The sequence below is a fragment of the Tyto alba genome, unplaced genomic scaffold, assembly GCF_018691265.1.
Source record: "Tyto alba isolate M040663 unplaced genomic scaffold, T.alba_DEE_v4.0 Super-Scaffold_3, whole genome shotgun sequence".
Lineage (NCBI taxonomy): Eukaryota > Metazoa > Chordata > Aves > Strigiformes > Tytonidae > Tyto > Tyto alba.
Genome location: NW_024881304.1, coordinates 4,274,098 through 4,288,671, shown reverse-complemented (window position 1 = coordinate 4,288,671; position 14,574 = coordinate 4,274,098). Strand labels below are relative to the sequence as shown.

The window sequence follows — 14,574 nt, the reverse complement described above, 5'->3', positions numbered from 1 at the left end:
TTCTAAAATACTGAATTTGGATTACAGAAAATTACACAAAACTAATGAAGTAGGAATAATTCAGTAGAACCAAAACAATAAAAGTAATAAAAATCTAAGAAATTTCCCTGGACACTCTGCAGTATTCACTGTTTCATGTTGAAAACGGGAAATCAAGCCCAGAAATATATTGAAACTGTAATACGTTAGTGACTTACACAAACAAAGCACAAGAAAGTGGAAAAGAACAGAAACAGACAATACTTAGTACACAAAGTCTGCTGTGCAGTACTAGAAGACATCAGAGATGAGCCTTTTTTCTCTAGTGAGCATAGCATGAAAAATTAAGAAATGACAGTGCTAGTTCTCGAGTGTGGTGTGTAATTTTCCTGAAGATCACTACTTGATCTCCAGAATATTTTCAAGACAATTGTGTGAATTACTAAAATGACGGTGTTCTTCACAGCTGAAACTTCAGCAGTGATCAGTGACAAGTAATGCTGTCAAATTAACACTGTCCACACAGTGTTAAATATGGGGTTAAATACAGGGACATCTTCTATGGTGATGGAAGCACATTTGAACTATTTTTAAATCTCTTCACCATCAAGTACATTTTGCAGTTATTAGGGAAAGCTGTTCTAAATGATTGGTCTTTTATGCTCCTTAGATATTATGGACCAGTACTACTGTGATAGAAAATAGTGGATAGATTGTAAATACTTGAGCTAAAAGTCTAAATCCAAACTCTTCTGGGGGAAAAAAAAAAAACACCAGAAAAAAACAAAACAAAACAAAAAATAACTAAACTAAAACAAAACCAAACCAACAGAAAAAAAAAAAAAAAAAAAGAAAACAAAAAAACAAACCAAATTAGAGGCAGCTTTTAAAAATCTCAGAAATATCTCAATAGGACAATGCAGTTCTGTGCTGACTGACCCTCCCTGTCAGCTCAGGTTCCTTCAGTTCACACACAGAAAGATCCATCACCTACTGAGAACTGAGCGAAATCAGTCTGAAATCTAAGGGTCAGGCTAAGGTCCTTCTGCTCCCACGTTATCACATGACTCCTCCATTGTTCTTTCCAGTAATGCAGTCAGTCATGAGATTCTCGCAGTTTAGCATAAAATTGGGAAGGAATTTTAAGATGAATCAGTCTTAAAATTATTTTGATTGTGTTTACTCTTTGAGATGACAGTGTAGAATTTGCAGCTTTATAATATAATTTGAAGTCTTTAATGAGGGCTAATAGATTCTGTGTATGCTTGAAGATATTCTGTCATCTTAAAAAAAAAAAAAAAAAAGAGATAAAAGAATACTTTTATTTTCTGCATTGGGTTGGAATGCATTTATAATAGGTATTACTATGCTTACCAAATAGACTAGAACCAAAGATGAAAAACTGTGAACATCACTGTTTCTCAACAGTAGCTACTGCCACTAATTAATGATGCCTGTGCCAGTGCTAATATGTCCTGAAGGGAGACCTGTATGGGCACAGTATAAGAAATATTTCCTTTGGCAGCAGCTTTATCCACTCATTTCTGCCCTCTCATGGCCACACTTCTGCCAATACTTTGTGCTCAGCACCTCATCCAGCCAACTGTGAAGTCCTCAAACTCTTGGGGAAGCACAGCTCACATGGCTATGGGGGTAAGAAGGGCTGTGGTTGAAGGCTGCTTAAGCTCATGGAGATGCCAAAAGAAATCTTCATCAAGCTATGGCCTCAATCAAGACCAGCCTGACAAATCCAAGCTCCTTGTAGGTGGTCTGCTGATCTGAACAATGCACTGAAAGCCAAAAATTGTCTTCTAGACAGATCTTACTTGAGAATTATGCATTTTCTTTTATTTTTTTTATTTTCCTCATCCTGGAATGCCTGGAACAGATCACAGTTTTTTCAAACACAATTTCTATTCCATGTTCCTGGACAACTTTATTATCATGGTATTCATAGTTCCAAAATCAAGGTACTGTCTAAATGAGGTAAATGGCATTGTTTCTGCTATTAACTGGAAGACTGTGATCCTAAGAACTGCGTTCCTGACATGAACCACTTTGGAAAACAAATTTTAAAATGTATTTTCTCTGAAAAACTGTTTCAATTAAATGACAATGATAGACATAGGGTGGATTTGCTTCCCCCAGATATGACAGAAATATTGCAACTTAAATATTCACCACTGAAGCGTATTTATTCAAATTTAGAAGTATTTTGGAAGATGATGCATATTAAATATCCCTACTGAAAAGAAACCATTTTGGTAAGCAATAAAATCCACTGGGGCAAAAAAAGACGTCTAGCAAATAGCTTACTAGATCTAATTTAAGAGAAAAGGAATGTTATTAGCCAGCTCATAAACTGTGACTGCTGTAGAAAAACATGCAGGCTAACTATCTTCAAAGAATACCAAGCAACTATTTATATCTACAGCTTTCTCTGATTAATCTGTTCTTTGATATGGGGAAAATATGTGAATTTTGGGGATCTCCTGCATCATGAGTATTTCTGGATAACTTAGTTCTCAGAATGATAAACAGCTAAGATTTTCAGCAGGTGGAATATGCTAACCTCACCTACTGAGTCTGTGTGCTCCCTCAGCATTTTCAGTGGCTGGGTTAGATCCAAGTCTCACCTTCTTCAGCTGCCCTTTTTGAGGTCTCATAAAGCATTAGAGGGAAGAGGCACCTTCCTCTGAAATTTTATTTTGACTAGTTAGACAAAGAAACATGCAAGTATGGGAAGCACCTGCATATCTACTACAGAACTGGTACGTATTTTGTTATTTTTCATTTATCGTTTTTGTGATACAGCTGTCCTTGTTAAAAACAGCAAGTCAGATCGAACAGGCAAAAATCCGTATTTCCTTATTTTTTTATTGGAAAGAGATCTTTCTGTTGTCCAAACACCTACACATGTAATGGTCATCAGTCAAAATTTTGGTGAAAAGATAGAGTTTTCCAAGTACTTTAAATGTAATTCAAATTTAAAAGCATTTACTGCAGGATGAGAAAAGCAAAAGGAATTGGAAAAAATAAACATTCGATTTTCCACAGCACAGAAAGCTTTACTTTCTCTGTGTATACTTCTTCTGCTACCTCATGAGATATGAATGCTATCATTATTCTAAAAACCAAACCTTCCACAGAAAAAAAAATCATTATTTGTTAAACTAAGACACTGAAGCAACTTACAGAACCTTGAATTACCTTGGTCAAGCTGCTTACTAAAATCACTAGGCTCCAAGGAAAATAGTAACAGAGACTTAATTCCTTTTTTATATGTAAAATGTTTTAAATATTTTCTGTACATACATAGAAAAAAATAATTGTCTCACTATGCTGTGTGCATGTGAAACTACACAGGTATATAGCTTTATAATAACAGCTTGTACAAACACCTGTATCATGTTTTGGTCTTTGATTCCAGGATAAAACATACTTTTCTAAAAAAGGATTTGGGGGGGATAAAGTTTACATTTTCTGAATTTCTTGATGACAGCAATTACTTTTTAGTGCATGAACAGTTGCTACTTACATTAACTTCTGTTATAGCAATATCAACGACGCTACCAACAACAATTAAGGCATCAAAAGTGTTCCATGCATCAGTGAAATAGTGCTGTTAGGACAAGCATTCAGCAGAAAGAGAGCAAGAGAAAAACACAAACAGAAAAAGAGAAGAAAAGGACAGTGTTATCACACAGAAACACTCTAGGCTTCTCTGATGTACCACTATACAATCTAATCTTTCCCTTCCATAGCTATAAAAAATTGGTAGAAAAAAAAGGCTATTTATTTCCCATATCAACATAATTGACCTATGACTGGTCTGTTCTCAATCTTTAGAAACATCAGATCAAAATCTGTGACTTGTCCAGATGATGGAAATAGTGGGGAGACAGAGAAAGAGAAGTAGGGACTGGGGAAAGTAAGCTGGGGTATACTCACATCAGCTTCACTGAGAACGACGTCTACTATGCTGCCAATAACGATGAGGGAGTCAAACGTATTCCAGGCATCACTAAAATAGCCCTGAACAGAGCAGGCAGGGTGCAAACGTTTGTGATTACACATGAAATGTCAAATATTTGCATACTTCTGTTTAGTTTTGCATAAACAGAAATTAGTTAAACAAAACCTGTGGTCTAATGAGAAAACAAAAAAAAACCAAACAATATTGCCTACTGAAGGAAAAGCAACATATATGTGCATGTGTGTGTATATATATACTTTATATATATACATGTACAGACACACACACAGACACACACGCGCACGCGCACACACGCAGTACACATGCATAGTAGACCATTGTATAAGCACAACGTTGGCAAGCAAGCCATTATCCAAAACTGGTTTTGGACTTCTAGAAAGGCTGAAAAATCCTAACATATATACCCTAACAAGCACAACAAAATCCCTTTAATAATATTTCTACGAGACCAAGATAACTGAAACCTCCTTAACATTAATGACTTTATGATAGTCCTATCTAAGTGAATGGTACAAATATTCAAAGCGTCAAAGCTCATCCCTAGTTAATCTTGCACGATTATTAATGTGGAACTGAGCATAAACACTAGAGAAGTAACTTAATCTTCTATTCATAAACTAGGTTTAATACAGGAACTCACACTACATTTACAGTCAGGGCCTGATTCTGTAACCAGTGAAGTCAGTGCTAAGAACCAAAGCAACTTGAAGAATTTCTTAATGCTTTTAATGTAGTCACTCCAATGTCTGAAAATTCATTTTCATAAATTGCTTAGTCACCCTTCTGGCATTTTAGGGCTATAAATTTATTCCCTATGTGTATGTTAATGTCATACTGCTGTAAATATATAAAGTGCTATCATGCAATTAGCTGTCTATTGGCATCAAAATTGCATGTTTGAACAAAAACGTATTTCAGAAGAAATTGAGGTTGGTTCCAGGATCAGTCTGTCACTGGGAACAAATCAAGATGTATTACTCTGTTGAAGGCAACTCTACAGAGACAAGATATGTAGGTTTTCTGCAATATGTGGATTTCATCTTGTTATTACAGAATTGCAAAAATTACGGGACTTGCCCTTTTTCTCATTCTGATATATTAATTTATCAGCCAACCATGACTAAGGAATGTGCATTACATGACAAAGGCTGAAATCTACATTTTGTACACGTACATTCTGCTTTCCTGGTAATTATTTTGAAAATACTAACTTGTCTGCTACAACTGAAGCTTTAAAAAAAAACTTCGTGAAAATTTTATAATTACCAGTGTGATAATCTAACCTTATGTCTAGTTACACTTATTACACTGTTCACTATAAGATAAAGTTTTAGCTGAGTAGTTTAAGTTGTTATGTGTGCTGTTAGAACAGAAAAGCAAAATCAGCTACAAAATTTTTTAGAATTGGACAATATTTTTCTCAAGATTTTAACCTGTTAAAATTTTAGTAACTTCACAGTTTAAAGGTTACACTGGAGTGCATTTTTATTTTTAAAAAAGCTGATTTCATATGGAAATTTGTTCTTGGAGACAACGAGAGAGCTGCTACAGAAGCAGACACCTCTAGAGAGTATTCTAGGAAAGTAAGGACTGAGCAGCCCGGAAAGCCTCACTATGTTTCTAATGCTACTCTCTCTTAGCTCTTTCAAAACACGAATTGGTTTAATTATTCCCTCATGTAAGGAAGAGGCTAAGAAGAAAATAGATCAGAGTATGATTACCACTACTGCCCTTTGTGCCATGTGCTTTGGTTCTTTGGGATCAATCATCAATTCCAGACTTGGAGCAAAAGACAGAGCTCATGGATTTGGCCTCCTGAACAAATGCATCCATTTCTGAGCGGTCCTGACTAATTCCCTACCGCTTCTTCCTTATTCATCCTGCTTCACGAGAACAAGCCATTCCCAAAGTTTCTACTAATCATCATGCTGAACCATCTCAACAATATTGAAATTTATAATCTTGAAGAGTTTAGCAGCTGCCAGCTAAAGAAGGGGAGCTACTCTCATAATATCTTCCCTGATCATTCATATTGCTTATTTCTCTTATTTAAAAGAAGTATATTTCTCGATTTTAAAATAGCAGTATTTGTAGATATACATAAAATAAGAAACTAGTGGCAAACAGATAATCAGCACAATCCTGAGGTGTGCTATCCATCTTCTTCTACAACAACAGAAACCAAAAAAGGTCCTCTAAATAAAGGTTAATTTCACCTATAGAGAAAGTTACTTTACTAGATGTGCTACAATATAAGGCACTGAAATACCAAATTAACATTTTGATTCAATACAGCTAAAATACTTTACACATTTATTTATTTTATGAAACCTTTTCCATCAGTATAGACAAATATTGTTCCAAGTCATATGTAAAGCAAAAGCATACAAAAAAAAACAAAAAAACTAAGAGAAAATAAAGATGATTTTGGAAAAGGGAGGAATGGACAAGTCACAGCAAATAAACATCATGCAAATAAGTTGTTTTCACCACTGCAATGACCCAAGATCAATTCACTTACTAGCCATCTTTCCTTTTTTCTTACAAAAATCTGATGTAAAACGACATGGAAAATCATTACAAGTTAAAGTAACAGCTAGCTATCATGAAGCTATCAACATACGGTATGTGTTGATGTATTATTTTAGATTTCATAGCTGTATTTTGTTTTATACTGTACTAAATCATGCCAAGTAACAGATTTTAGCAACTGTGAAGAACAATGTGAAGACAAAATGCCTGCTCTTTTAACTTACATTATGAAATATTTTTTCTTTGAGAAATGCTGAAGGATAAAGTCACAAATTCTGGGGAATACGTAGGCACAGAGAATTAACATCAAAACATGTTTCTATAGATCTACCACATAAATATTTTAGTCCTTTTAGTAGTCTGTGGAAAAGTTATGGCCTCATTCTGCAAAGTACTGTGTGTTCTTAATCTCCCAGTCAGTAAGTGTGCTAGACACTCAGCATCACCTTTAGTATCTATCACTTATCCAAGTTTTATATATTTCAGAGCTGGAAGGCAGTCTGCAGTACTTTGGTTTTAAACAACACAATATCATAGTAAGAGTATCAATAATTTATAGTAGCCTTAAGTTTGCATGACATTGTGAAACCAGAAGATCACAGTTTTCACAGGATTTCTGTCAACATATTAAGGGGACACTGTCAAGCAGATGAGATAAAAATGATCATGTTTTTATCCCTATTTTTACAGAGTAATGGAGTTTTTATTTGATGCTTTGAGCATCTTTGAAACAATTTTTTAAATGCACAAAATTAATAAATTAAACAGTCCATTCCATCAGACTAGACTAAGAAACCCACCAGTGACACAAACTTCGAGGAAATGAATCAAGTCTTTCCTCATGGACCCTAATGCAAAACATTAAATCGGGTTTCAGATTGTTCTTACTATTATTAAATCTTAATATGAGTTAAAGCAATTAATTGCTATTTTAAGCATATATCTAGTTTAAAAAATAGATTACTAAAAGACAGTGGCATTCTGCTTAAGACTGCTAGCTGATTTGCAATTATTAATGAACTATGAAAAATATATTACCAATAGGTGTTTTGTTAAAGAATATCTGATGATTTTAAAAGTTACAATCTTCAAAGAATAACAGGAACAACCTTAAAGATATTTAACTCCCTCCCCTACCTGCTAATTAATCTCTGCCAAAAGCCCTATTAATACCACGGCCTTTTAACCTTGTCCTGCTAATTAACAACTTTAAGGTGTTCTGTATCTATGGGGGAATGAAATTCAGGAAATTAGGACCTTTCACTGACAGTGTCTGTCCCTCAATCTCCCAGGACTCAGAACCAGGGATCTCTCACAGTAAAAGCATCCAGTCAGACAGAAAGCATGTTGCAACAGAGTTAAAACTCAACTTGTACAAAGCCTTAGAGGTCAGTATTAAGACATTGCATTTGAGAAGGTGTAGAAGGTCCATAATATAAATGGAACACTTGTAATCAGATAATTATATTTTGCATTAGCTGTTATTTCTGACTACAGTCACAAGTGCATGGAGAACCAAGGATTCACAATCTTCTTTCAAAGAGCAGATGTTAAAATGCAGCAAAGTCTTCTGAAATTTCATTGTGAAACAAGGATATAGAACAGGAAATACAAATCAGGAAACACAATCAGCATACTCATGACACTGTGGTCCACATATCTGAGCTATCTTCTCTAGGGCCTCATACTGTGTTATTCTCAATGTGAAATCCGTATCATTTAAATAAGGTAAGTGACACAAAAATACAAATAAATTCATTAGAAATGTACAATGGACTGGACAGTGCAGAGCGAGACTATGGAAGAGTGGGTAAGCATTCACCCAGAACTCCACACTTCACATCTCAACACCAGACCTCAAGTGATGTATAATTTGCTTCCTTCTGCCAGCAAATACAAGCTAGCTTTAAATCAAGTAGCTCAGGCTCCACAGCTGATCTCATGACTAAATGCAAGCTGAATAAATAGTTCTGAAAATCTGGAAAGTAGTTATGTATCTACTCCACACTGAGCTCTGGGAAGCCATGACTATGTTGCCATGAGAGCTAGTTGTTTAAAGCAAGAATAAAATTGCCCACACAGCCTACAGTCATCCAGTTTGCTACTTAACACCAAGAAAGGGCAGAGTTCATATCCAATTATAGATGCAGATATCATGATAACTTTAAAAGAAGGGTAATGGAAAATGAAAAACACCCGCCTTAGATGGTGAGATCAGTAAACTTCAAATGGCTTCTCTGGCTTTTTTCATATTCCATGTATAGTGAGTGACCACATTTTACATACTTACACAAATATAAGCCCAAAATAAACATTGATTTCACTGTACTGAAAACAAAATTTAGTTTGGTTTTTCATTATTAACTTTTCCACTGTCATAAACGCATATAAGAACTGAACAAAAAGACTTCAGTAACTGTCACAGTCTGGTTTTAATTTTTTTTTCAATTAGTAATTATATCTATCAGTTTCTCTTGCAAATCTACTTTTGAAAATGTGTCTTACTCATTTTGACAGTGTCCCTTTAAGGCAAAGAATCCACTACGCACTGTGGAGCCCTCTACCAAACAGTAAGTATGGATAACTAAAAACATGAAAATCTAAAAAGGCTATTGAATATGAAAATTATTTATGTGTATGTTTGTAGTACTTGGCTATCTTTTACAAAGTAAACAAATAATTATGCATTTTAGAATAGGAAATATAACATAACATACAGTTCTTTACTGGAGATTAATTTAGTATGAAGGTAGTCAATAATAAAGTTATGAATGTAGCCTCATGAATAGGAGAAGTGATAATGCTTGTAACAGGTAATAATTTCTCTGATTTATAAAGGGACATTACCTCAAAATATTCCAGATCTCATCAACCACCTTGTAATATTTTTTCTGATATGTGCATTTCATTTCCTGGAGTTACATATAGACATATTATCAGACTAACATTTCCATTATGATTTCACTGACAGATAAATGTGGGAAACACAGGTTCTTTTTGTTCTTTGAATAATACACAGCTAGTGTGAAACTTACGTTATACTTAATTCCTGTGGTGATGACCTAATTAAATCATATCTAAAACTTACCTTGGGTTTGAATGCGATCACTTTCAAAACCATTTCAACAGTGAACACTCCCGTGAAAACCATATTCAAAATGTCCATTGCATCATTAAAGAGCTTAGACTGTTCATAGTGCTGTGAATGAAAAATACAACACTTTTAAAAGTAAAGGCTTTAAAATATTAAGTGAAACTAAGGCAGCCTAAGACAAAGTTGGCAAAAATGCAGCATAGGAAAGTATTTTCTAGTAGTATTCATGAGGCACACCTATAGGCATACAAGACTAGCTGAATATCCCTGATTAAGAATGAAGATGTTTATTCTCTTTAGGCATTGAGTGGAACAAAATTGTTATTCCTCTACCTCCTAAGGGAATCTCTCCAGAGAGATGGTTTTGAGAGGAAAACTGTTACCTCAAAAAAGGAGTATTCTTTTTCTTATCAAAATCTGAAATACTAGGGTAAAGAAAGAGACTACTTGGGAAAGTAGATAAGAGAAGTAGGTGGTGAAGAAATGCATGCATAATGCAGAAAAAGTAAAAACATGCAAAAATACACACAGGTACGTATAGATATACAAGTTATATATGAAAACATGTTTGTGTGAGATCTGCATTAACACACAAAACTAAAGTTGCTCCACATATTAAGTTTTTAAACTTCTGATTAAGTTAGAGATACAGATGATAGAAATATCATAGAAAGATTTGGGTTGGAAAGGATCTTTAAAGATCATCGTGTCCAATCCAAACAAATATGGAGTAGCACATATATAAAATGAACACAGAACAAGTACAGAGACTACACAGGGGTAACGTAATGCTTAAAGGCACTGCAAAAAAAAGAATATATTAGATATAAGAATCTACGGGGTTGAGAGAAACATTTGCTAACAAAATTAGACTTTTCAGATTTTCTTGCACATGAATAATCTTGGGAATACACACATATAATATAAATTAAATTACACTTCAGGTACAAAATAAAGCTCAAAGTTATTAGGTTAGGAAGGCCTTTATCAACATCACACCATTTTAAACAATTTTACTTCAGAGAACTGGTGAACAGACTAGAATATGTCACAGAAGAGTACTATGATCAGAGGTGCTTTTTTAAAAATTTCATTTCATAAAAAAAATACAGGTTGCCATAATTTAAAGGCATTATATCACCCATACCCTTCCCTGCAATATATTCCAACAGCTTCAGAAGAGCTTCTGGTTTTCCTACCTGCACAGCCAAGCAAAGTGTGTTCAGCATGATGAGGACAAACATGATGTATTCAAATCCAGTAGAATTCACCACATACCAGAACTTGTACTGGTAAGGATTTTTTGGAATATATCTACGAAGAGGACGTGCCTTCAAGGCATATTCTACACACTGACGCTGTAAAAGCAAATACATCAAAAATTGTCAGACTATACCTAACCGTTAATCAACCGAAAATATATTCAGTAAGTGAAAATTTTTAAATACAAGTCTTAAAAACTTGATGTAGGTTTTTTTTATAATTGTTAATAAAATAATCAAGTAGCTTACCAATCCTCACTTAATTATTTATAACTGTATCTAATCATATATCTTATTCAGCCACATACAAAGAATCAAATAATGCCCATGGAAATTCTGAACTGTTTCACCTTTATACAGTGTAGCAGTATACAGTAGTGCACTGTAGGCTATATGTATGTATATATAGAGAACATAGTATGACTATTAATAACATGACTGTTAATTCATCTATAAGTCACACTTTGTCTTTAAGTTTTCAATCACCAATGTAACTTCATAGCATAAAACCCTGGAGTCAGCCAAGTAAACACCGAGGAAGTGTTATTCCTTATGGTTTAGTTCAATTGCCCAGAAAAATCATGTCACATATGTAGTAACATCATGTCTTCAACTCCTATTCTAATAGGGCCTGAAATCTTCACGTAGGCTGGGCCTTCCGCTTGTCTTTTTAAGAATGCTTACAAAAGCTGACTGACAGGGCACGAAATGTAGAATGAATGGTGGCTAAACCTTCATGCTTAACTTTGTTTAAATGAAGTGTGTTACAGTCAAACAAGAGGACCTGAAAAATCATTACTGGTGACTGCTGAGTTCCTTAGTCAAAGGATTAAACAGTAAAAGGGGACAGATTTTTTTTTTTTTTTTAATTTGAATCTTAATATCCCCTGTGAATTTCTAAATAAATAGGGAAAGGGTAAAAAAAATAGAGACTATAACATTTTGAACACTTCCACTTTGAACACTTTTAGACTATTCAGAACACAAACTTTATTTTCCCTGTTCTTATTGTAAAACCTACCTCTGCCTATGGATAAGCTAGCAAGTACTGTATTCTTCTTAATGTGACACCAAGAAGTGAGACACTAAGAAGCTAACAAGCTTAATGTAACACCTTTCACAACCAAAAGACTGATATTTTAAGGATTAAGGGAAGAGGAACATACAATGACCTGAATACCAGTTGATAGCATTTCCTAATTCCCTTTTTTCGCCAACATACATGTTTGGTGCCCTCTTCTGACCCAAAGCAGAAAGGAAGCTCTTAATGCATAAATAAAAAAGGATACTTTCAAAAGTTAAGAGTTCATTATTTATTTTAACCTGATTTTTGTCCAGCTCACAGTTCTTATACTCTTTTTCTCCCTGTTCTTGGAATGTAACAATCACAAAACCAACAAATATGTTCATCATAAAGAAAGCAACAATGATGATATAGATGATGAAAAAAATTGAGATCTCCACTCTATAGTTGTATATAGGTCCTACATTCTCGCCATTTGAATCAATGGCTTTGTATAGCAGCCTGAAAAAGAAAGAAAATTTTATCTTTATTAGCATTAAACTGACAAAAGAGAGTAAAATATGCAAATTCAAAGGACAGGTTTCAGAAATGGTCTGCTGTGTACTGTTATCTTTTTCTAGTTATAAGCATATCGAAACCAGAAGAATCACACCACACAATGTTATATGCTTTTTTCTAAAGGAATCAAGGTAAAGACCAGATGGCTCTATTTTCATTTCCTGCCCCCCACCACACACACACACATAAAGCTATCTAAGACTTTTCCCATTTAGGGAGATAGCAAGTGGTAGTTTGCTCTTTCTGGATTTCTCTGTGCAGTGTACTACTGCCTAATTTTTTTAGTAAAAGTTTCACTCAAGGGCCTAAAATTTTCTTATTAGTGTTATTTAAAGGACATCCATGGATCTAAAAGGATTACTTCCATTAGAGCTAAGGAATAGCTCATTACAACAAAAGTAGCTGAAAGATTAGGAATCAAACAGTGTAAAAAATTTTTCCCTTTATAGATACAGGTGTATGAAGAAATACAGTAAAAGTGCACAGATTCAGAACAGTATTTTTTTTAACTTCCTCCATTAATAAGTTTTTATACCATCTTCTTCAGACTCCTTTGTTGCCCAGAAATGACTGGTAAATCATACAGAACTGTTCTGGAACATGTAACTGTCTTAACAATGCTGTGAAAACATTGAGAATTCACTCACTCTGGCCAGCCTTCAAAAGTGGATACTGTAAAAAGGGCCATCATAGCAGAGAGAACATTATCAAAGTTGAAATCACTATTTTGCCAGACCCTCTCTCTGACCATTGGACTATCAACATCTCCATCTTTATAAACGATGTATATCCCTCTGTGGGAAAGAAACAAACTGTCAATAATGAAATATTTAATTAGCCTCAGCGTTACTTGATGCTTTATTCAAAACAGGTTATTTCACTCCTTCCCTAAGCTTGTTTTATTTCCTTGCTAACCTGTGTTTTCTGGTGGATTTAAGATGATCCTTCCAATTTACACAAACCTAAATGGCCTGACACTTGCCTGCCCATATCTGTTACAGTTTAAATTATTCAGAATATAATTTGTCACATTCTTAGATGAAAAATGTTCTCACCGGCATTCCTCGGGATTCTGTTTTGCCTCATCAGTGCACCTGTAGAATTTTCCCTACATACAAAACAAAGAGCAATGACAAAATGCAGAAATGTGAAATAAACACATTTATACTATGATTTGTTCAGAATGTGACCAACACAGTTCCAGCAGCAAGCCACCAAGAATTCAACTCAGCTTTGCTTTTCCTGATGCAGTGTAAATGTTGGTAGTGTCTACTTACCTTGAACAGCTGCACTCCAATACAAGCAAACATGAACTGTAGCAGAGTTGTAACAATCATGATATTACCAATAGTTCTAATAGCCACAAAGACACATTGAACAACATGCTGGAAAGAAATAAAAATACATATATTTTAATACAACTTGTTACTTAGTATCACAGAATACATACCATAAAAGTCTACTTTATCACACTCAGATTATTTTTAAAATTACTATTTTTGTATTGTCAGTATTACACCTGTTACCACAATTAAACTTGTTTTCTAAATTTGTCTGTAAGTCTGCTGACATAGACCCATCAACATCAACTGACTAGAAGTTACATAAGCTCTATGGAAAAGTAGCTAGAATATTGCTTTGACATTGGTTGACAGCAAGTATTATGGTCAAAGTCTGTTCTTTGTGGCATTGGTGTTCCTCCAGATATAAATTGCTGTAACTGCGGGCAGAACCTGGCCTAGTATGTTTAAGAATTAGGAACTGATTTATGTCCTCACCCTATGAATTTCTCTATGAAATTCTTGTGCAAGTATTTTTAACCCAAGGCAGGACTGAAGAATTAGGCCAACAGAAATATAACTTAAAAAATAAAAATAAACACCTTAAGTCCTTTTGCTCTGTTTATTGCCCTTAGAGGCCTCAAGACTCTTAAAACTCTGAGGATCTTCACAACTGAGATAGCACTTGATCTAGGGGAAAAAAAAAAGTTATTCTGTTACTTTTAAGGTAACTGACCTTATTACTAAGAATAATAATGTTCTTGCAACTTCCTTATACATGAAATTTCAAAAAAAATCTCAAGATATATATATACAAGATGTTTTAAAGTATTTCTTTATTGATCCTT

The 14,574-nt window shown here is 34.3% G+C and overlaps 1 protein-coding gene across 10 annotated transcripts in view; it reads right to left on the bottom strand.

The window, feature by feature from the left end:
• The window catches only part of CACNA1D (calcium voltage-gated channel subunit alpha1 D), a 233,244-nt gene that overhangs the window by 48,428 nt on the left and 170,242 nt on the right, over positions 1 to 14,574 (bottom strand). For 7 of the 10 annotated variants that reach the window (XM_032984250.2, XM_032984245.2, XM_032984247.2 and 4 more), the window contains 9 exons: positions 14,329 to 14,416; positions 13,724 to 13,831; positions 13,502 to 13,554; positions 13,094 to 13,240; positions 12,188 to 12,389; positions 10,802 to 10,960; positions 9,597 to 9,707; positions 3,931 to 4,014; positions 3,518 to 3,601 (listed from right to left, as the gene is read on the bottom strand). In XM_032984250.2, the coding sequence (XP_032840141.2) occupies positions 3,518 to 3,601; positions 3,931 to 4,014; positions 9,597 to 9,707; positions 10,802 to 10,960; positions 12,188 to 12,389; positions 13,094 to 13,240; positions 13,502 to 13,554; positions 13,724 to 13,831; positions 14,329 to 14,416 (1,036 nt within the window). The remainder of the gene's footprint in view (positions 1 to 3,517; positions 3,602 to 3,930; positions 4,015 to 9,596; positions 9,708 to 10,801; positions 10,961 to 12,187; positions 12,390 to 13,093; positions 13,241 to 13,501; positions 13,555 to 13,723; positions 13,832 to 14,328; positions 14,417 to 14,574) is intronic. The other 3 variants (XM_032984248.2, XM_032984249.2, XM_032984251.2) reach the window with 2 other exon arrangements.